We start from the raw sequence: 23396 nt of genomic DNA, 5'->3' as shown, positions 1-23396 counted from the left end.
CCTGGGACTGAGCTCTGCCCCAACTAATTAAATAAGAACGCCTGGGTGGGTGGCCCCCGCCACTGCTTTTTAAAGCTCCCCAGGTGATTCTAATGTTCAGCTGGGGATGAGAACCGGTGACAGCCAAACCCCTCACTTGACACAGAGAGAGGGCAGGGTCTGCCCTTAGCCACACGACCACACAACCCCCGACCACCCTGTCCCAGGGCCCAGGGAGGACAGCAACAGGACCTCAGAGGACGAGGGATCCCCAAGACCATTACTTCTAGGTCCTCAACACCACATTTCCAACTCTAGCTAGGATAGGGTATCCGGCGCATTTCCAGCAAATCCTTAGAACCCAGACATGCTCCCGGCGGCAGGCGGGAGGAATTAGAGCCTAAAAGGTACATTATATAAGGATTGTGCTAACGTGTGAGAAGGGATGTTTCAAAACTAAAGCTTCCTTTTGTTTCCTACATAATATCTGGTCTAAGCCGGAAGATTATAATCGTTGAAAAGAACCGCAGCAGACGCACCAGGCGCCCTGCTCCGGGGGACAGCCAGGTGGTTCTTTGCGGAGCCAGCCTGGGTTCTCAGTACTGGGATGGGTTGATTCGGCACCACAAGGTTTTTTCATCGTGATTTCCGGGTCAGCACAGGCAGAAGCGTGAGTGAAGCTTGTGGTTTCTGTTCTTCCTGCCTGTCCCTCACCTTGGCACCGTGTGCCCCTGTAGGGGTAGCTGTAGGGCTGCCCTTGGGGCCACAGCGCCTCACCTGCTCTGCCTGGGCCAGCTGGCCATGTTTCAAGTAACTTCCCATCTCTCCTCCAAGTCCAATAATTTCTAGTGTCTCATCCCCTTAGGGCTTTTCTTACCCAGCTCTGGAAAACTAATTAAAGTTTTAATAGACAATAATTGTTTAATGAGTTATGTCCCTCCCTGGTATGTTACATAGGTTCCAACAAGATGTTTATCTGGGAGTTCTTTGAAATGTTATATAAATATCATTACCATTTGGAGTAATCAGGAGAATCAAAGTTTTAGGCAAAATTTATAATCCCTACTGGTCAGAATCCCAAGCAGCTTGCTGGGGGAATATATACCAAAATTGGAAGTTTTCAATAGAAATCCTCAAATCACATCCCATAGGGAACTCCCTGCACACTGTGGGCCCTGAGAGATTTCTTTTTCTCAATCAGTCTATTCTTTGTTAAATGCATTCGTCCTCATCGGAGGTGGCTGCATTTCATTTATCTTTCTGAGAAATGGAAAGTCACATTAAGGTCACTACAGTAGAGATAAAAAGTCAATACATTCTGCCCACAGGGCTTTATAAATATTACCTGCTTCCTTCTCCAGGGCAGAAGGCTGGCACTGGCAGAACAGCTTGCCCAGGCTTCGTGACAAGGGGCTTCTTTCCTTGAGGACCCAGTCCTGCAGCTTGGGTCCCCTTAGTTCCTGTGACTCCAACGGCCCTTTCTTCCATACGGAAAGCTCAGATTGCTGCACCTCTCGTTGGCAAGTGGCAGCTGTACTAGGTAGGTCCAGGCTCTGAAGAGGGGTGTGTTCAGGGGTGTACTTAGCCTCCCTCTGGGGAAGTAGAGTCTGCAGGCTGCGGGGAGCCAGGTGGCACAGAGACCTCATTGGTGAGAACAGCAGCGAGGAGGGGAAGGGGAAGGTGAGCATTATCCTGGGTCCTGGGGGACCAGGAGATGAGGACCCAAGTTTTGGGGGAAAGGATTAGGCTGTTGCCACCAGGGCGACACCCCAAAATTGGTTTAATGCTGTTCAGAAGCCAAATGTTCCTTCTTCTTGCCATTCAGAGTTTCACCCCAAAAAATTAGTTTTTAATGAGTAAATTTAAAAAAAAATTTTTTTGCACCGCTGATGAAAAACGGTTGTAAAACAGCGACAGAATTTCTGCCTTCTTTGGATGACTTTTTAAAAAACATTTTCCCCTAATCTTTGTTTCCAAATTCTCTTAGTGTGGAATGGCTTATTTCCCTTGGGCACATTTTTTTAAGATTGTGTCATGACCTAACACGGATTAGTTTTTTGATGTTGATGGCTTCCTCCAACTTTAAAAAAGCCAGGTGAACAGGGCTATGCAATGATGAAATTGTTAGAACGGTGGCCTGTGGCCCAGAGTGATTTATAAAGTACTAACCTGCCGGTTAAAAACCAACACCTGAGGAGGGACTTCCCTGGCAGCCCAGCAGTTAAGACTCCACGATGCCACTGCAGGGGGTGAGGGTTCGATCCCTGGTCGGGGAACTAAGATCCCTCATGCCACGTGGTGAGGCCAAAAAAAAAAAAAAATTAAAAAAACCCAAAACCTGAGCATCCCAAGGCAGCCCCTGGATCACCCCATTCTGTCCACAGGCCTCGGGCCAGTGGAGAACAGGCTTGAGGCTGCAAATAAGAGGGGCTGTCCTGACACAGGGGCTGCCTGCATCTGCCCTCTTCCTGGCCCTGGCTCCCTTGGCCTCCCCTGCCTTTCAGTGACCTTGATGTGGATTTGGCATTCCATTGCTGTTGATTCTGAACACAGGTGGGGTTTGGGATGTATGAGGGCCTGACCAAGCAGGTGCAGGTCAGGCTGTCTTTTTTAATTGCTGGGAAAATGCCTTCATTGATCTTTAGGTGATATGGTGAACACTCTTCCACAGAACTCCAGTATAGACAGGTCCTGGCAGTGTAGACAGGTCTACAGTCCCATGTAGACAGCCTAGCCTGGGAAGCACAGTAGGAGTCTGGTGGTCAGGAACCCAGTCCTATTTTCAGCTCTACTTCAGTTATAATGGAATTTTAAAGCAGGAGGTAAAAGCCTAAAACATCACTTGTCCCAGTGGATTATTAATAGTGCCCCCTTTCATTGTAAACAATTCCTGGCCATGAGCAATATACTCTATGGTCACTTGTGAATACAGTATATGAAGGTACAAGAGAGTAAAGAGAGTTGCCCTGTATTTTAGGATTAGTTGGAGGCTGAGCTGACTGAACCCAGACCTCCCCATGCCTCATTCTGGCCTCTCTGCCGAGTCACTCACTCCTGCTGTGACTCAGGTTCCCTGTGGGAAGCACTGTATCCATCCTGCCCAGACAGAGAGCTGTTTATTTATATTGGCTCACCAAAAAGAAGTTCAGTATGAATGCTGGGCATTCAAGGAATCGTTAATCACAAGGTCAGCTTACTCTGATATTTGCTTTAGGCTCTTGTTAGCTTATGGCCATGTTTAGGTCATGATAGAAGCTCTTTTGAAAGTAGGGAAGTTAACTTTTACCCACCCTCATATAATTTCTTGTAATTTACTTCTGGTGGTTTTGATAAAATGTGACCAAACATAAAAATCCTGTCAGATCTTTCATGAATGAACTATTCTATCTTTACATGTTAAAACAAAAACAAAGTCATAAACAATGTAAGGCAGACATTGATCAGCTCTAATCTCTTAGAGTACACTGGGCAGAAAACTAATGGTGGTCATTCCAGCCATTAGATCTAGATGGATCATGATGGAAATTTCCTGTAATTCTTAAGGGCATGACAGATCTGCTTAGATAGTCTAGTCTTTGTTGATGTCTTTTCATTTCCTTCCTGTGAGGTTTCTCCCTTAGGAAATTTACATAAACAATTTTCCCTAGGGCTTATATTCCCTGGCTCCTTTCCAGATTTCTACTCTATTGGTTCAGGAGTAGAATCTGTTTTATAAAAATCTTTAATTCAATAATTTATGCCCAGAAATGTCTATCAGTTTATTGTGTACTCTTCACACTCTTTGTGGATAGTATTGGGTTGGCCAAAAAGTTCATTTGGGTTTTTCCATACGATCTTATGGAAAACCCCAAATGAACTTTTTGGCCAGCCCCAACAGACTAGCATCCTTTGGAAATGACTAAAACTGAGGTTTTTGAAGCAGGAGTGAAGAAAGAGGGAGGCCTCTTCTGCCTTCATTAGCATGGTACCGGTTCAGGGTTCCACAATTTAAAAGGGAGGAGAGTCCTTGGAACTAGCTAAAAAGAGCTCCTAGATGACTAAATAATTTTTTCAAAGTCTATAAAAAGTGGCAAAAGGACCTGGTGTTATTTAAATTGGATAAGAGAAGGCTAGAAAGCCATTTGATGATGGTGTTGAAAAACATGGAGTACTGTCCTGGAGGACAATGACCAGCTATTCACCTTGCCCTTCGGGGGAAAAACCAAGCCCAGGGATTGGTGTAGGCTGCAGCATGAAGGGTATTAGGTGAGCCATGAAGTATTCCCTCATTATGCAAAAAATACACTGGAAAGAATTACACAGACAAGCTCTGAAAGATGGGGCAGTCCAACAGTGTTCTAATTTTTCAAGTCCTTTTTTTTGGTCTTTAGGCTCACGTTGAGTTAACACATTCCTTAATTCATAGTTCACACAAGACCCTTCTTAGGTTTTACATCTCATTCTATTTCTTCTGCTCTCCCACTCTTCCTCTTCCTTGCTCTCTCTTTTAACCCAACACCATATTTTTATGGTCTACATACATTGCTGATTATATTTCTAATGTTTCCAATGCATTACTTCTAACTCCACATATATAGTAACTTTGCTACTTATATACACTATTGGCTTATCTAATCCTCTAGTGTTGGGCATTTTTTCTGCCCCCAGTTCTCACCAATGATGCCATAATGAATACACCCACACGTATACTCAACCACCCTTTAGATCTGGTTGGTGGGAGACAGGGGAAGGGAGAGGTGTGGGCTAGATGGCCTATGCTTTCTTTAAGCAATATGGAATATTGAACTGTCCATAAGAAATGGAGACACATGACATCATAAGTTCTAGTCTAGTATTTCAAACATTTAGGAGCTTCTCTGTGTTCCTTTACTAAGACTTTAAAAAGTGACCGAAATAATTTTCTGGAACTTAAAGAGTGTGATCTTCAGCAATCTCTCCTTCTCAATGTCATCTTCATAAACTTGGCTGGTCAGTTTTAGAAGCATTTAATTTCTCCGTATTGGTGACTGATTACTGGACAAAGCAAATGAAATGTTCTAAGAAATTTTTTTAGGCATAAGTTTGATGAAGTTTCTACAATGTTTTGCTACACTAATGGTTGCAAAACAGAATGTTATTAATTGCCCAACACTATATCCTGAATCACTGGGAAAGCTGGATTAGAACCTTAATAATGGTATCTTGTATCTATATACTGTTTATAATTTATAATGCTATTCATAAACTTAATCCATCTCACTGAATCCTACTACAACCCTGTGGGACAGGTGGAGTAGGATTACAGCTTCAGTTATAGATGAAGAAATGGAGATTCAAAGCAACTAAATGAGTTGTCCACAGTCACTTGGCGATTTAAGTGCTACTGCTGGAAGGAGAGTGTGGGTCTTTTGAGGCTCCATCCAGGCTCTTTCTGCAACATTATGTCTGATGCTCAGAGAAAGGATCTACTGTAGGTTCAGAGCTAGCTTTCTGGTGTTATCTGTCCTTTTCAATTATTTTGTGATGTTAATGATTAGGCTAGGGCAACACACCCTCTGTTTATCCCATCAGTTGAACACCTGTTCATAAAAACCACTCAATGGGGGAAAAAGTAAGGTCCATATAACTGAGTATCATGGCAACAAGCAGCATGCATGGCTGGACTTTGGCATAACTTGGAGCTCTACAAAGAACCAAGTGTGTGTTATTTTATCCATTACTTAAAGTACAGTCACAAAATAAGAATGGTAGTTGGACCATAAAAAATAATAATTGATTCAAGTGTATTTGTGCAAAGAGAGATTTCCATTCCATCAGAGAGTCTTTTCTGCAAATGCACAAACAACCCGAGCAAGTTATGCCTGCTTGCATTGGGCAGGTTTCAAAGACCTATGAGTGGGCACCCTAAATATCTACCGATCATGCACGTGCCATCCCATGAAGGTCCCCAACTACTGTTCCTTACTCGGTAATTAGGGCTCAGGCAAAAATATTGTAGCACCCAGAATACATTTTCAAAAACAATAAATCATGATGACATGTCCCCAGAATTACAAATGAACAGCCCTTTTCAGAGTCAGGCACTGGAATGAGAACATTTTCAGAAAGAAACTAATTTTTTAACATTCTGAAGTGACTGAATGGTCACAGAGAAATATCACAATTCTACTTGATTCTCAATTATCTATGTGTGGCTTATAGGGACTAAATTTTTAAAATATCAGACTGATTTCCATCATCAGCATTTAAGTTTTTGAGCATCCCTCCTTTTCTATGCAACAAACACACACACCTCCCTAATGACTTAATTAATATAATTAATGTTCTACTAAATAAAACATAATTAGGAAGCTAAATGGGTCGCACAAAAATTAATAACATACTCTAAAACATAAAAAGAATATTTATCTGCCATTTTGACTTATTTGTGCCAGTTTTCTTCTCCACAAACTCTTTAGAAATTTGATCTTTTTGTTACTTCCTTCTAGGTTTAGCAGTGCAAATTTCCCTTTATGTTTAATGGTTTTCTTTAGAAATATTGAGACACCCCCCCACCCCCCCCCATAACAGAACTCTGTCTAATTTCTTGGTGTATTAGGGAATCAGAGATTTTCAAAGAGGAGAGCTGATGATTCAATTTACTTCACAAGTCTCATGCTTCCTGTGTTATCTGGTTTGAAAAGCCCTGGCTCTGCACCATGGAAATCTCTAGTACAAGCCAGTTTTGTTCCTTTGTTTATATTTGATCATAGGACCAAACTCTGTTTGATATGTAATGGGTATTCACACTTACTAAGCATTAGTACAACTATACTAACAATACCCAAAGCAGGCAGAAGCCCAAGCATTATTCACCCTACCAGATAAATTTCTATTCTATGTATTCAAACTGCAATAAAAATGAAAGGTCAGGAAGTTTGAAGCTATAGTATATCCTCTTATCTTTAACCACAGAGCTGCAACAAGTATGCTTTCTTAAGAGCAAAAAGCAGCCTCCTGTTCATTACTTTGGATAGGTGTATGTGGTTCTGTCCTCTAAGATCCTAATAGACCTGCATCTTACTAACAGCAGCTCAGATGCCTAAATTCAACAGGTGCACTTTTACTCTCCCACACCTAAGTGAAAAATTTAACCTTTTACATATAATAAGAGGACCAGATATCCAGGTTTGCCTGGGACATTTCTGATGTATGCCTGTTGTTCTGGTGTAATTATTCACAGCACCCCTTTTACACTTAAGTGTCCTCACTTAAGTGATGACAAATTATATGTCATGTTAATTTAACAGATAGGCTGAATATTAAAAAGCACCTTGTTTCAAAATATTTCATGGGCCCCTCAGTTGTTCTTTGAAGTAGAAACTAGGCACAAAGTGTTCAGCAAATCAGGGACATAGGCTAAAAGGGGCCACTATACTCCCCTTTCTCAGGTCAATGACATCAGTAAACTGTTGATGAAGAATAACATGATGATTTGAAACTCAGACCATTCTGATCATCAGAATATTAAAAGAGAAGTGATCTCAGAGGTCATGTGGCCCAATAGCTTCACTCTTCTGGCTGAAGAAATAATCATAACACTTCTGGAAATGTGTATGTTATTTTACAGTTTTCTAAATTGTTTCATGAGCATAATAATCTCACTGGTTAGCAACTGGAGTAAATAGGCAAGGAAGGAAGTTTTTAGTCACACTTTACAGAGAAGAAAACTAAGCTGCAAATAAGTAAAAAACAAACCATGGATTGGTTCAAGATGGCGGAGTAGAAGGACATGCTCTCACTCCCTCTTTCGAGAACACTGGAATTACAACTAACTACTGACAACAATCATCGACAGGAAGTCATGCCAGATGCCACTGGTTACATTCAGTTCAACAGACATACAATGAGCACCTTTTTTTTTTTTTTTTTTTTTTTGCGGTACGTGGGCCTCGCACTGTTGTGGTCTCTCCCGTTGCGGAGCACAGGCTCCGGATGCACAGGCTCAGTGGCCATGTCTCACGGGCCCAGCTGCTCTGCGGCATGTGGGATCCTCCCGGACCGGGGCACGAACCCACGTCCCCTGCATCGGCAGGCGGACTCTCAACCACTGCGCCACCAGGGAAGCCCAATGAGCACCTATTAAGTGGTGGAACTCTTAATGAATGCTGGAGAGATGGAAACGTATAAGAGATGACACATCTACCACAGGAGAGCACATAATTTGGTAGGGAAGACAAGCCCGTGAACAAATTATTTCAGAACAATTAGGTCATTATTCTCATAGGCCAAGATGGCCTCAAAAAATCTACTCACCGATTCATAGAATAATTGTCCCTGCTTATTATTAACTTCCTCACTACTCATCTTCTCTCCTAGTGATGCTTCCTCAGTAGTAGATGAGAGGAAAGAATAAGTTAGGGAGTGGTGGTGAGGAGTGAGCAAAGAAACGAATATTTTAGTGAAAATGTCAACATCTAAGTTCAAATCAACTTACAATGTGTAGAATTTTGCTAATGAGAAAACCTGCCACACCCTTGTGTTAGGCTTGAGAAGCTCCATCCAGAGACACATCTTTCAATGAAGCAGTATATACAGCATTTGATTTTTTTAAAAAAGGTTCTGATTTCAACCATTGTGCGTTACTGTTCCAGAAAGATTAAAAAAGGGATTGAAACCCAGAAAGAGTGAAACTTACAAACGATTCTTACCAGTTTGCCACCCAGAAGATGCCCTACTGAACTCCTTGCTCATGGTCATTTAAAGAACAATAGTATCAGTATCTTCCACAAGCAAGCACTTTACAGTTTAGAAACACTTTCCCTACAATGATATCATATGAACTTTACAACAGAGCTGTGAGCTAGACTCAGGTGTGTATTATTATACCCCTTCTTCACATGAAAGAAATGGAGGCTCAGCAAAGTGATATTTCAAAGGATTAGTATTCAGGATTTCTAATTATTTGACCTTTTTACTACATTAACTCAAATTTCATCTTACTCTTAATTCTGCTGGGTTTCCTGAAACAGAGGGGCTTCTAAGCCAAGAGGAAAGCAAGTCTAAAGAGGAGGACCTGGAAAGTACTAAGTTGAATTGGCAATTACACAGAGCACACATAAAAGTGCATGTCAGATATGCAAAACTTAAAAGAAGGCAGCACTTCATATTTTTAAGCCTTGACTTAACTACTAAGAGATATGCAACCTCTGAGCAGGGCTGAAACACTGAAAACCAAATCTGATGACACCTGTGCCTGACAAAACTGGGGGAATGAGACGTACTTGGGATGGTATGGTCACTGGCGACCAGTTGGAATGGCATGAATTCAGGCACTAGTTGGCATCTCAGCCTTCCTGCCCCATGCAGTCAAGTGCAGCATGTTCTGGGAGAACAGCGTGCTTGTCATTGTGAGATGGCGGGTGGTTCTGTGTGTGCCTGTAGCTGTTACACTAGGTCAAAAGTTAGGAGCTCAGTTATAAAGCAGAAACTAAAAAAAAAAAAAAAAAAAAAAAAAAAAGTTAGGAGCTCAGGTCTTACCAAACTTGAACAAATTTCCCCAATGTATCTGCACCTCAAAATGTGGAGTCAGAACAAAACTTGAAAGGGGCGATCCCATTCTTTCTGTTGCCTTGGTGTCAAGTAGATACTAGGGCTTTCCCAGGAGATGTGAGGAGGTCTGCAAGAGTGCTGGGCTGTGGCAGCCACTAAGGGAATGAGGCTGGAGACCCCACAGTTGGTCAGCAATGGCCTGGCTGCCCCAGCCCCAGTTATTCACTAAAGTGACAGACTATGACTAAAATTAGAGCTCAAAGATCCAAGTAGGGGATTCAGTGATATCTTAGAATTTCTGACATCAAGAGAGTATAAGGAGACTACATTTTGGAAGTAGGCATCAATCTTGATGCTCAAGACATCAAGAGCTGCCTTTACAGCTGTGGTCAGAATCAAAGAATTCAGAGTCTTTCTTTGATGCTGTAGATAAGTTAGTTAACCTTTCTCCACCACAAAACAGGACTAATTCCATTCTGATTTCTAAGAGAGGACTGTGAGTGAAACTGAAAGAACAAATGGCGACCTGCTTTTGAACTAGAACTCAGCACCCCCATGGTCATGATATTGCAGTTCAAACACTGAGCGCATTATTTGACTTCACATGTTTATATCCTATTTTAAGCCCACAGCCAAATAATCTCTCTCTTTTACACTTCCTGTCTATCCCTACATTCTTTCTTCTTCCTTATTCAGTCATTTTAAATCCATCTTTGTGGTTTTCATCTGGAGACTTTGATATTTGCTTTAAGGGCGGGGGACAATAAATTAATAAGGTTACGCAGTTTTTAAGTGCAGAGTCAAGTCCTGACTCCCAAGAGCTCTGTAGAAGGGAAGATAGTAACATCTTTAGCATTATACAGACAAAAGATCTGCTGTAATTAGTTTTCCATATATCTTCCATATGGCTCTTGGTGACCAGTGGAGATAACAAGCTAGCCTGGAGACAGAGTCTAAACCCTCCAAAAACACCTCAAATCTCCTTCTGGGCTGGAACAGGAAATACGTTTTTACAGTAAATAGTAAACATATGGAACCTTTTAGCCTCAAGAAGTTAATCAGGATGGAAACATAAATAGCTTCAAGTAGGTTTAAATATTATTCATGGACAAAAAGAATACAAAACAATTTTGGAAAAAAATTCAGAAGTTTGACAATCCAAGCATTGAGGAGAATGTAGAGCAAAGGAAATGCTATATACTGCTGATAGGAGTATAGTTTTGTTCAACAGTTTTGGAAAAGAAGTTGGTATAATGTTGTAAAGCTACTAGTCACATACGTTATGACCAGTTCCACTCCCAGAGAAGCCTTCCTAGATGTGCTTCAGAGGATATATACAAAAATGTTCAGAGAAAATTGTTCATAATAGCAAAACACTGGAAACAACCCAAATATCTACCAACAGGAAAAGACATAAATCCATTGCAGTATTTTCACTAAATGGAAATAGCACAGCATATGAATGAAGTTCTCTGCATGCTGAGATATGAATGAATCTTGGAAACATGTTGATGAACAAAGCAATAACAAAAGAATTACATATAGTATGATATCATTTTTATGTATCTCAAAAATACAAAAACTAAAAGAAAAGGTCTTTTAGGGATCCATACATATGTGATGGAACTAATCTAAAAAAGGAATAATTTTTTAAGAAAAAAATTTTAATTTCTAATTTCAGGGTAGTAAATGTAAAAAAACAGAACAATAAAAGAAGAAAAATTTTAGGTCATCTGTAGTCTCACTGTCTAGATATAAACACTGTTAACATTTTGTTGTATTTTCCTCCAGTTTTTTTAATATGTAAAACTGGAATCAATAGAGCATTAAAAATGTTTTTTCCTATTTAAATTTGGAATCTTGTTTCTCTGAAGACAGCAATGACACTATGTGTATATGGTGCATTCATAATCTAATGTTCAGTTTTAAGTTGTATTATATAAATTGTCTATATAGATCATAACTTAAACTTTAGCATTTCCCTCACTGGAAAATTTAAGAATTTAGAGGACAATCATTTGTCAGGGTTGGCAAATCTCTTCCACTGTAAATTTTGGCTTCTAAATCAATTATGAAAATTTGTATGACAAGGTGGAAGAAATTTTTCTTTTGATGACCTGCTTTCTTAAACTCTGATCTCAACAAAAGAATGGGTTTTTCTGGAAAAAAATTTAAAGAGTTTTATATTATTTCTGAATTTTTGAAAGCTTGGGGAAATTTCTCTTAATAATTCATAATTTTAAAGACAACTTCCACATTCCTGACCATATATACAAAAGGTAAATAGCATAACGTCTAAATTTCCTCTCCAATGTATATTTTTAAAAGCTTATTCTTTTAAAACTACCTCAACATACTGTCTACTCAAGCGTTGAGATGATATACAGCATCAGAGTTAGAAGATTTTAAAGCATCTTAATGGTATAAGGTATAAGAAGCTCTAAACATTTATAGTTGATTTTAATGATTAAGTTGCAAACTCTTGTGAGAGCTGAGATACTTTTTGTGTCTCTCCCATGCTGGATTCCTACAATGTGGTTTTGGTTCAGGAGGTCAGCAGTGTGCCTGCACATTTCTACAGATGATTCTGAGGCCCAGACAGGCATGAGAACTATCCTAAGCTTAAGGATGTTAACCACCAGGTTCATATTTAAAGAACAAACAAAAACAAAAAAATCCTTTCTTTGAAAACCAGCCTTGTTGTTAACCTGGGGAAGCAGATCAGTATTCCACTCCCATCTGTCAATTTCTGAGAAACACTGACAGCTTGGGTGATCCCCCCTCAAACCCCATCCAGAGTAGTTCAGTAAGTGACAAGTGAGGAAACTCTATCCACTTCCAAAGACCCACCGCTTCTCTTGGGGAAATGGTGGTATATTATTTTTCTCACTTAAGAAAACACAGAATACTTCAAGAGCCCACTGCTTCCAGAAAGTCCACGGTGAGCATAAAGGAGATTCAGGCTAAAGTAAATTGGGAGACAACCCTAAAGAATGATCCATCTGCTTTCTTTGCTTTTGGTCAGCTCACCATGGGATTGTTTATGAGGAGTATCTGCCACTGATAATCTTCTTCTCTCGGTTTAGAATTAGCGGCATTACAAAGAGGTCAGAATGGCTGGGTTGGGGAGGAGAAGATGGTAAATGTGACCCTAAAGAGAGTTCTGCAGGTTCCAATTTGTAGCACTCTCCATGAGCTGGTTCATATAGGTAGATACTTTTAAAATAAATGACTACAGGATTAGGGGACAAAGGTAAAGCTGTCATATTGGCACACATTGTCTACCCAGGCATTGGAATTTAGAAAAAAGCCAGCAGTTTTCATTTAATCTCTTGAAAAGGTTTATGCATTGTCTTCCCCAATCACAAAAGAAAACACAACCACAGGACAAATTACTCTTTGAATGCTTCATATTAATAACTACAGCAACAATAGAACTTGTGCTCAGATTAAAGTTTAAGAAGCTTTAAAATATTTCTAGTTCTTTTCATCTGACATTGTTTAGACTACGTTCAGAGATACTTTTCAACAGTTTCCTTACTGGAAAGAGTTGAGAAGTTTTATAAGGCCAAGGTTACTAGGGTGATTTGATTTATAATTTTCCTTTGAAAGAAAGAGAGGGAGGAAGAAACGGAGCAGCAGCAGCAAACACATGTCAACCAAAGAGAGCTGAAATAAGAGACTGAGTTTTGTGGAGAAATAACAGGCAGATATCTCTATCGTGGTTAGATCTTCCATCCTCATTTCTAGAAGTCAAGTTTGTTTGTTTAGTGTACCTTAGAGAAGTAGGTACTTTCAAATGGTCCTCCCACAAGTCTCTTTAGCAGCCAACCAAGTCCAATGGCCCTCAGCCAACCCAAGGAGTACTTTAAAGTCAAGTGGACCTATCCATGAAGCCTCATACAAAGTCCTGTAACGGAGAGCTGCAAAAATGTACGAGAAAATGCACCTGATGAAATGTAAGAACATGAGTCACCCATGGATTATATAATAACAATTAAAAAACCGAAAGAGGGAAAGAAGTACATGTAGAACAGTCCTTGAATCTGAGTCCAGTTTAGAAATCTGTACATTTGATGAACACTTCTGAAGGACTGGGGAGTCTACAAAGCAGCAGCAAAAATTTTCCTGGAAGAGCCAGCATAACTGTGTAACTGGAATTAGATGGAACCTTTCTAGGGCAAGGAATAAAACCAGAGGCAGCAGTTTCCCCTCTCCTGTGTTTTTTCAGGCAAAATGTGCAGTGGTGGGTGGTTCCAGTGAGCAGCTTTGGCTGGAATTGGTATCCTACGAGGGCAGTCAAAGCCCATTCAAAACAGCAACAAGCCCCTGCCTGCATTTACATGGTTGCCCTCCTGATTTTCTTCTGCCAAACTAAAGACAGAATGGCCCGCTGAGAAGGGTCTAGAAGAGCACAGGACTGAAACTGAAGCCAAGGCTTTCCATTCTAGGCTGCTGGTCACCAAGTTTCTTTCCAGCTCTGAAGTTCTGTGTCAGAGAAAGGGGGAGATGGTGCCAACAGGAGAAGAGGCATTTACCACCTGGCTTGACCCCGTCCTTCCTCAGCACTGTGACAGGAATCACTGGGACAGATTAAGCGGGGGAGCACAGAACTCCCTAAAATCACGAAGATTTCACTATGACCTGACAACTGGCTTAAGCCCAGAATCTCTCACAGTAGAATGGCTTCTTGTCTCACCTGAGAAGCCTCTTCAGGTGACCAAGAGGAGAGGGAAAGACATTTATTCAGGGAGCCCAGGATGCAGGTCACATTTGAAAAGGTTGTCACAGCATCGGGGACATTATGCAGGCAGATCAGTGGAGTATGGCTCATCCCCAGGCACAGACCACAGCAAAACCTACTCAGGATTGTGCTGGATGATTTTGCATTCGTTTGTTAAAACAACAAACCAACGGGATTCCCACACTTGTGCTTGTCTTTTACTGTCAGCAATGGCAAGTGCTGACCTGTCTGTACCAAGTGCTCAGCCAAGAACTTGAAGATAGAGTCTAACTTCTATAGTTAGAAGTTAGAGTCTAACTTCCTATACCTCAATACATCTTAAATTGGGGGGAGGGGAGGGGTGCACATCTGCCATTTTTTGGTCCCATTTCAGAGGCTACTTAGGTATGAGAGATGTAGCAGGAATCATGTTGCCCCCGATCTGCTAGAGTAATGCTTGGCTCTAAAGTAAGGAAATACAAGAGACCTTGAAGCTGGTAACCGACCAATTCTCTTGACTTTACAGTTAATTTTAACACAATTACAAGGGATGCCTGATTTCAAAGACAGCTGCTGTAGATCCTCCTCAGTTGGGTTTTGGCTGTATCTTGGAAGGCCTCATCTAGGGAGGAACATAGTGAAGTGGACTCTGGGGGACCCTGTGGAACAATGTCCAGGTCACGCTGGGAAGTGAACAGCCGGGTTGACTGGAGGCCTCTGACTCATGGCTTTAGTTAGAAAAATTGGGGGTGAAGGGAAGGAGAAGGAGGTTGCAGATTGTAGAGTGACTCACACAAGCCCTCAGGTGAAGGGCTTTAGCGGCCAACCAAGTCCAGTGGCCCTCAGCCAATTCAAGGAGTACTTTAAAGTCAAGTGGACCTATCCATGAAACCTCATACAAAGTCCTGTAACTGGCCTTAGGAACTGCAGGGGTAAATCACTGCGGACCTACCTTCACCTCTGTAAAAGGAAGAGATTAAAAGCGCCGCCCCCATTTCCCCAACTTTGAGAAGTAACTTCTGTCCTGTGGGTCATTTCCCTGAAGGAGGTGTAGGGGTGTGCAGCCCTCCCTGGCGAGGGCTGCAAAGTGCTAAACTGCTTTAGAGGCGGCAGGGCGCGCACGGGTGAGGCGTCCCCGCCGCGGACTCGGGGCAGCCCAGCCACGCCATCTGTCAGGACTGTACCCAGGGCAGCTCCTTCTCCCAGGAGGAAGCTTTGAAGACGACTTTTCAAAATCACCGCCGCGCTTCCTCCACCCCTTCCTTAAAGGCTCAAGGCCGGGAGGGCGCGACGTCAGCTTCTTCCCACCACCCCAGACCACTGACCCCGGGGAAACTTGTAAAAATTCGGGGCAGGAGCGCAGCCCAAGGACGCGCAGCTCAGAGGCGGGACCCCTAGGCGCGCGCCCCTGGAAGGAGCCCGGGCAGGCTCCCGCAGCAGTCTGCAGCGCCGGGGACCCGTGCGCCGTGCGACCGCGGGCGGGGACAGACCCGGGGCTGAAGGTGCCCGGCAGCGCCCCGGATCGCCGTTCCTCCCTGCGTCCCGCCCGCCCGCCCGGGGCCTCGCTCACCCCGCCGCTTCTCCCTCTCCCGCAGCCGTGTCGGGACCATGTCTGCGGAGACCGCGAGCGGCCCCACTGAGGACCAGGTGGAGATCCTGGAGTACAACTTCAACAAGGTCAACAAGCACCCGGACCCCACCACGCTGTGCCTGATCGCGGCCGAGGCCGGCCTTTCCGAGGAGGAGACCCAGGTAAGCCCCCGCGCGCGCCCGACTCCTGCCCGCGGGGACCCGCCGCGCCCACCCTCGCCTGGGCGATCACGAGAAGGTGGGGGGTCGCCCTTGTCCTCAGCTCCCGCTTGGCCTCCTTCCCCCGGCTCTTTCGTCGCTTCTGCCCGCACCCCGGGAGCCCAGACCTGCATCGCTCCCACAGCAGCATCCCAGCTTCCCGGCTCCACGGGCGCCAGGTCTGTCCCTCCACCCCAACCCGGTGGCTCCCGCGGGAGCTGCTTAGAAGCCCCACGCCCACCCTCCCTTCTCCTTGCTTTTCCACTCTCCCCTACAGCACGGGATAAACGCTCTCTCCTCCCTCTGGGCTGGGAGAAGCGTCCCTTGGCCCACTTTTGTCTCGCTTTCCCGGGTTTATCTTCTCCTCTGGGCTGGAAGCGAAACCTTTAGGAGAGGTGCAGTGTGCGACCTCTGAGCCCAGCGCCCTCAAATCTATTCTCAGCGGGAGTGTCAGAGCTGGAAGGGATCTTAGTGATCAGCTATAAATTCAGTCCTCAGGTTTAGTAAACGAGGAAACTGAGGTTTAGAGGGAGAGACTTGCCGTGATGGCACAGGTCGTTAAGCATGCTCTTTGCATCACATCGCGCTGCAGCTTCCGGTTAGCTGCAGAGCTAAAATTGTACGGAGCCAGGGAGATTTGGTTCCGGTTTTTTAAAATTCCACGGGTCTAAGGTTTAGGGTCCTTTTCTGGAGTTTTCTGAGAAGGTAGACATCTGACATTACAACTGAAGGAACTGGAAAAAGATGTCACCGTAAGTGCATTGATTTATTTATCTATTTTAAAAGCTCCTCTATTATCCTGAAAATTGTTTAGGGTAGAGAATGCAACACTGCCCATGATTTTTAACCACTAGGTACAGTAGGTGCAGTATTGGCTCCTTCAACTGACTTTTTTTTTTTTTTTTTTAAACCCCTGTCTAAACTCTTCTATTTCCCCTTTGGTCATGGAAAGACAATTAGTTCTGCATGATGATACCACTTGGAACTCCTCTAGCACCTCTCCCATGGGAGCCAAAAGCAATTCACACCTCTAGTCACAGGTCTAAAGCAGACTTTCTTATTCTTCCCAACTTATAGACCAGAGCATTCAGACATTTTGTTCTCTCCTCACCATGAATCATACTTAGCTGAGGCTTAAAGGCTTGTAATGGGTGCTCCAGTGAATCCTAGAACCAAGACCCCAAGATCCATTTTGGATCCCAAGCCCAAAATGATTTTTACTAATTAAGCCTTTGGAGAACTTGCCCATAGAAAATCCTCCCTCTCCTAGGTCAAACAGGAAGTCCAGCATATCAGTCTTTTGCAAAGGGAACAGATATCTGGCTAGACAGAACCAGAACTTAATGGAAGGTGATGTACTGTTACCCAAGTCTAACAGCTCATGTTTCTCAGAACCCCAGCTCTCCCCAGGAGGCAGCCTGCTGAACTGTTGTCATTTACAATCCCACACTGTATTTAGAAAAGAGGAGTGATCACAGAGACAGTAACTCAACTTTAAGGCTGTGGGTTTACCATGGGCCCCGTATTAGCCTGATTCTCCCTTGGCAAGTGACTGTCATTCCCTTACCTGTAAAGCAGAATGATTATGCTGGCCTTTGTAACAGATGACACTTGCGGCCTATTGCCCCAGGTACTCTCCGAGTACTAAATCATTTATTTGCCGCAACAATGCTATGAGATGGGCACTCTTGGCCCCACTGTACAGAAAGTTTAAATAACTTGCTGAAGACCACCACTGGGGAGTAGCAGCGCTGGGATCTGAACCCTGGCAGTCTGGCCGTCTGGCCCAGATGCTTAACTACCATGCTGTTTTGTCTCCACAGAAAAGGAATGGAAACAACTGGGTGGGGTGGGAGGGAAGCACTGAAAATTCAATTTATGTTCTATTTCTTCCTGAAAAAAAATCCATGCAGTAAACGACAGTCATCTCAGGCTATATTCAATCTTTCCTCAAGATTCACCTTATACGAGAGAACTGAACTGAGATCAGGTCAGGGGCAGAAGGAAAGAGAGGGCACCCTCCTATAACTGAGGTCAGCTGATTCAGACCCCTACAGAGCAGGTTCCTCTGCCCCTTTCAGGCAGCCCTTCTCCCATTCCCCCCCCTCCCACTTCTCCCATCCTCAAATGAGCAAATGGTAGACTCAGCCCTGAAGTAAGCATTCAGGGCAATGAGTCAGCCTCATAGCAGGGCTCCTTGCTTCCTTTTCCTGCCACTGGGCTAACACCCTCTTCCTCCCTGAGATTGCCACGGCTCAGCTTGCCCCTCTGTCTTCTGGCATCAACCACAGGGAAGCATCTGAGACCCAAGAGCTCAGAGAGAGGCAAAATTTAGCAGTTTCAGGGAAAGAGGCTTCCTAGGTAACCCTCCGTCATCCCTTTACCAGATTGGATCTCATCTTCCAACTTCCCATCGTTCCCTCCCATCCCCTTAACCCCTTCCCAACCCTCTCACCCCCATGTCACTGGTGGGTGAGAATGGTTTCCCTGTAGGGACCCGTTAAATAACGGATGGAGGCCAGGTTTGTTGGGCCTAAACATAAGCAGTGTCTGGTATCAGCACTTCCCCTGTTTCTTCTATTTGTTCGCATTACCCTTTTCCATGAGAAAAGGTCATCAAAGACAAAATAATATTTATTTCATATGCTTGGTCCCTTAGGCCTAATACCACCCACTTCCAGAATTGGATTAATATTCATTTTCCTAGAACAAGTAACACTAGGAGAAGAAAAATAAGCATGTTATGCTCCTATGAGATAGTTAACTCAAGCTGATTCACACTGCTGATACTTTGGCAAAGGCAAGAGGGACTAAAATGTTGAAATATTCTCTGACTGGGGGCTTTGACCTCTTTATAACTGTCCCACTGTAGGACAATGTTCTTCACTTGGGGTGGGGTGGGGAGGGACACCTGTAGGAACCCAGAATGAGGTGAAGGATGCTCTAATGGAAATAACTTTTTATGGTGCATTTGCTGGGGTCCTAGAATGGGTTTTTTCTCATGACAGTAATTAGATATCTCCTATATTTAAATTAGAGAAACCTTACAGAATCCCGACCCCTGTGTCTTTCATTATTTTGAAGTCAATGTGAGAAGGGGCTGGGAAAGCTCTTATCAGCCCCTTGGGAGGTTAGAATGATCTTCCATTTTCTATTATCACTGATTCAATCCCAGTGTAGTTGGCGTTGGTTCTTAGATTGGTTTCCAGGATTTTTATCCCCTCTTGATGTCCTGGGACTCTTCCTAGAACCCTGGTTTTAGTTGTTAGATGTCTTATCAGTGGAATAAAGACCTCTAAAGGTCTCCTCCTAAAAAGAATGAAATGTTAGTTACTAGAGAAAAGGACAGGAACAATATTATTTTGCCTCACCCCTTCCCCATCACAGTGTCTAATTATCATCTGTTCTCTCAGAGTAAATAAATCTCCATCAATGGGCAAGGCTAATGAGGGCATCCATTCATAAGCAAGCAAGGGATGAATGTCTTTCCCAGGGGATGACTGAAACGAAGAAGAGAAGGAGAAAGCCAGGTGGAAAATTAGTATTGATGTGAGTGAGATGTGATAAGATTCAGCTCTGGAGGTGAAAAAAGCAAGCAAGGTGTTCAATGACTTTTGTTGGAGAGCAACTGGTTTGCTAAATTATTATATACATATGTGATTTAAAAAATATATATCTGTGGAAAACAGTTGAGCTTTTCTTGAACCTCCTCCCATCCCCCAATGCTAGGGTGCAATTTATTAAGCATTTGGATACCAACTCACCGATTCACAGATTTGGTCATTGCTGAAGTTATTTTCAGTAACTGTATGTTAATATTTTGCTTCATTACTAGTATAAAGATGTGGGTGGCTCTTCTGAATGAAGCCAGCTCAATCATTTTGTCTTAAATGAATCCTGATAGAAAATGAGCCTCTCCCCCTCCAAGTTTTAATTAGTCAGTCTGTAAAACTCTGCCATTTATTCAGCTCTAGAAACTGCAAATTCTGTTTAATCAGACCTTGTAGCCTTGAAACCCCTGCAGAGCTACCTCATTAATGAAACTGGAACTATGCTGCTCTCACACCAGATTCCAGAGTTAACTAAATACACACATGGATCACAGAAGCAAATATGCCCACCTTTAGCAGAATGTTGGTTAAAGCCACCAAAGATACATGAGCTCTCTATTCTCCTTAAGGCTGGAGATCCCCAGGAGTGAACTATGGCACCCAGAGAGCAACCCCCAAAGAGAAGGCTTCCCTATGAGTAGTCTGCTGCCCTTGGCTTTAGATTACTTTTCTCTGCTGCCACCCCACAGTACAAAGGTATATAAGACCACTGATCTCGACAGGTGTTAGGCACTTCAGTGTGTAAACTGTTGAACAGTTAGGGCGAGTTGTAGGCGTGGTGCCTTGCTGTTCAGCCAGGTGAGCATTGGTGCAGAGCCCTAGGCCTTGCTGTGGGCTCGCTCCCTTCTAGCTCTACAGACCTTGAGGCTTAGAAGCACTCCTTCCCCTGTGATTCTCGCCCTTTCTTCTCATCTTGGGCTTATGCTGAAATGCCTTTTGACTCCCTAGATCTCCGCAGAGATGAGGTCTTCCCACGCATGGCCCTAGAGCCCACCCTGTTTGTTCAGAGGTTGAATCTGCATCTGGCTGTGCCAAGTCAGAGCCCTCTAGGTGTTTCTCACCATACCATCTCCATCAGCACATTCCAGGTCTGGCATCCATCCCACAACTGTGTTCTTTTTGCTTCCTTTCTGTCCCCTCATCTACTGACCCCTAGAACAGGTAAATTTTAGAAACACTACAAGGGACAGTAGATAGCCCCTAAGTTTACCTCTTCATTTACAGTTGAGCTGACTGGCGCTCTAACTTCCTCAAGTTCTGAGCCAGTTGGTTACAACAGAGCTTCCTGTTGGCAGGGCCCAGGACTGCAGAGTCCCCAGTGGTCACCTACCCAAGCAGTATGACATGAAAATGTCTTCATTCTCAAAGTGTGCCATGATGTGTGAAGGGTTGGGAAGCACAGGAGAATAAAGCCTGGAGGTCCTGCCTGCCCACAGAGCCCTCTACTCATCCTCTCCCATGTGGATTAATGCTTGCTGCTTCTATTTCTTCACTATTGCCTCTTCAATGTTGTTGTTTAAAAATCCAGATTCCTCCTGGCCAACCTGGTTCATACCCCAGACTATTCCCCAGCATGGGTCTCCTTATCTCCACTTTGCAGAATCCCCCACCCTTCAGGGGTATAATAAAGGCAGATCTATATGCCTTTATATGCATTTTAAAATGCATAAAATATGTTTTAGCCCTCACATGGTACCTTGTCTAGAAGTATCCCATCTGGGGCTTTTCCTAAATCCATGGTCACTTTTGCGAGATGTGAATATTTGGGTCACACAGAGCTAGAAGATTTTGAGTAAACTGGGAATCCCACTTGCTCTTTTATCACTGTTCAGTGGCCCTGGAGCAGGAACGATTGGTCTAGACTACTCCATGGATCCTCAAAAAGGAGTGCCCCAAGGTTGTTCAGTGCTTAGTTTTTCATTCATTTTATTCAACAAATTCTTACTAAGTGCTACTGATGACCAAGGCCCTTGAGATCATTACACATTGATGAGGTATAGCAGCCATACAGATTTATCTGGGGCATCAAGGAGATGCTTCAATTTCTTTTATTCATTCAACAAACATTTATTAATGTCTGTTAAGCTCTTATGCTAGGGGCTAATGATGATAAGATGGATGCAGACGGCTTTCATGGATCTCATATTCTAGAAGGAAATGTAGATTAAAAACAAGTGAATACACAAATAAATTAATTACAGATATTAAAAGTTTTGTGAAGGTAACAAAGTATTAACATAGAGAATAGGAGATGGATGGAGAATCTACTTTAGATAAAGTGGTTAGGGAAGGCCTTATTGAGAAGGTTCTATTTAAGCTGAGCCCTGAGAATTATTTATCATCATATAAATAATGAAGGTCAGATATTCTAAGCATAGAAAACAGTATGTACAAAGGTCCTGAGGCAGAAATATAAGTATCACAATGAGAAGAACCACCCCCAGGGACTCAGTTCTTGCTTTCCTCTTTTCCAGCTGGGCCACAGAAGCTACTTTTAGAAAGGGAATGGACATTTCAGTTTTTCAGTATGTGACAGGTAATTTTGCACATTTCCCTCCTCCAGAAATGGTTCAAGCAGCGCCTGGCCCAGTGGCGGCTATCAGAAGGCCTACCCTCAGAGTGCAGATCCGTCACAGACTGAGGAGACGGTGGTCATTGGCGGCTTCCCTCCATGAAGACCATCTGCTGTTTCTCTCCTCGGCTTAATCAAGCTCTTCTGGTTTTTCAGTGTAGTGTCATATGCTCCTCTGTTAGCTGTCCTCCTATTTAACACAACGTTGTGGTTTTTTTTTTAATGTACATAACTAGAAAAGAAAATAACAATAGGAAGCTATGGGCAGCTTCTGTGTAAAGCAGTGTCTTGGCTGGAAGTGGTGTGGCTTGCATTTCCTTTGGGTCATGATGACAGATGGTGTGAAAACCATCTAAGTTTTTTTTTTTGACCATCACCTCCCAGTAACAATTTACTTTCACCATCCATTTCAGAGCAGACAAGGCCTCTGTTGAAAAGATAACATGACCAAGAGGGAGAAACATTTCCTTCTAATTCTACTTCCCTAAGTTATTTTCCTTGTGTTTCATTTAATACATTGAGACTGAGTGAGAATACAGAGGGAATTTGAGTTATTCAGATTCCATAAAGCAGTTCCTTGGATTATAGCTGAATTAACTTGGAAAGCACTCAGGCTGGAAGACAGAAACTTCCACTGGCAGAAAATCAAGTAACTAAGGAAAAAAATCCACAGAAGTCTTGAATTTACCTTATTTAAATGCATTTGTTAAATTCATTTTGCTAAACAAAATGAACTGCGTTTTGTCTCTAAAATGATTTTCTAAATAAAACCTTAACATTTTGTTGAAAATGCACTGAGTCCTCTGCAGATTTTTAACTGAATAATAAGCATATCAAAGAAAAACAGAATAGCTCAACACAGAAGCCGCCTGACAAAAGAGCTGTCATTTTCTAAATCCTTGCTACTCAAAGAGTCGTCCAGGACTGGCGTCATCAGCATTAGCTGCAAGCTTGTGAGAAGTGCAGAATCTCAGACTCCAATCCAGACCTACTGAATCAGAATCTGCATTTTCAGCAAGCTCTCCACGTGGTGCCTATGCACGTGAAAGCTTGAGCAGCACTGCTCTAAAGGACTCTACAGTGGATCTACATCCATTTTCTGTCAGAGCACATTAAACATCTTAGCAGTCCATTAGTTAAGATTGTGTTTGATTGCATGGAGCAGTAACTTGATTACAATGGATTAACCAAATAGGCTTTTTGTATGTTTGTT

General features: G+C 43.1%; 1 protein-coding gene across 3 annotated transcripts; it reads left to right on the top strand.

Moving 5' to 3' along the window:
• The first annotated feature begins 1386 nt into the window (after positions 1-1386).
• On the top strand, positions 1387-22973 carry HOPX (HOP homeobox). Of its 3 annotated transcripts, none has more exons than XM_082609362.1 (3): positions 1387-1519; positions 15808-15964; positions 22175-22973. In XM_082609362.1, the coding sequence occupies exons 2-3, from the start codon at positions 15821-15823 to the stop codon at positions 22250-22252; spliced, it is 222 nt and encodes a 73-aa protein (XP_082465488.1). In that variant the 5' UTR covers positions 1387-1519; positions 15808-15820; the 3' UTR covers positions 22253-22973. The 3 variants fall into 3 exon arrangements, with proteins under 3 accessions (XP_082465488.1, XP_082465487.1, XP_082465486.1); XM_082609361.1 differs by lacking the exon at positions 1387-1519 and adding an exon at positions 15257-15336; XM_082609360.1 differs by lacking the exon at positions 1387-1519 and having other exon boundaries at positions 15263-15964.
• The last annotated feature ends 423 nt before the right edge of the window (positions 22974-23396 follow it).

The sequence above is a fragment of the Mesoplodon mirus genome (assembly GCF_964341445.2).
Source record: "Mesoplodon mirus genome assembly, chromosome: 2".
Classification (NCBI taxonomy): domain Eukaryota; kingdom Metazoa; phylum Chordata; class Mammalia; order Artiodactyla; family Ziphiidae; genus Mesoplodon; species Mesoplodon mirus.
Note: the sequence above shows the minus strand (reverse complement) of the source record. Positions and strands in the feature narration are given on the sequence as shown.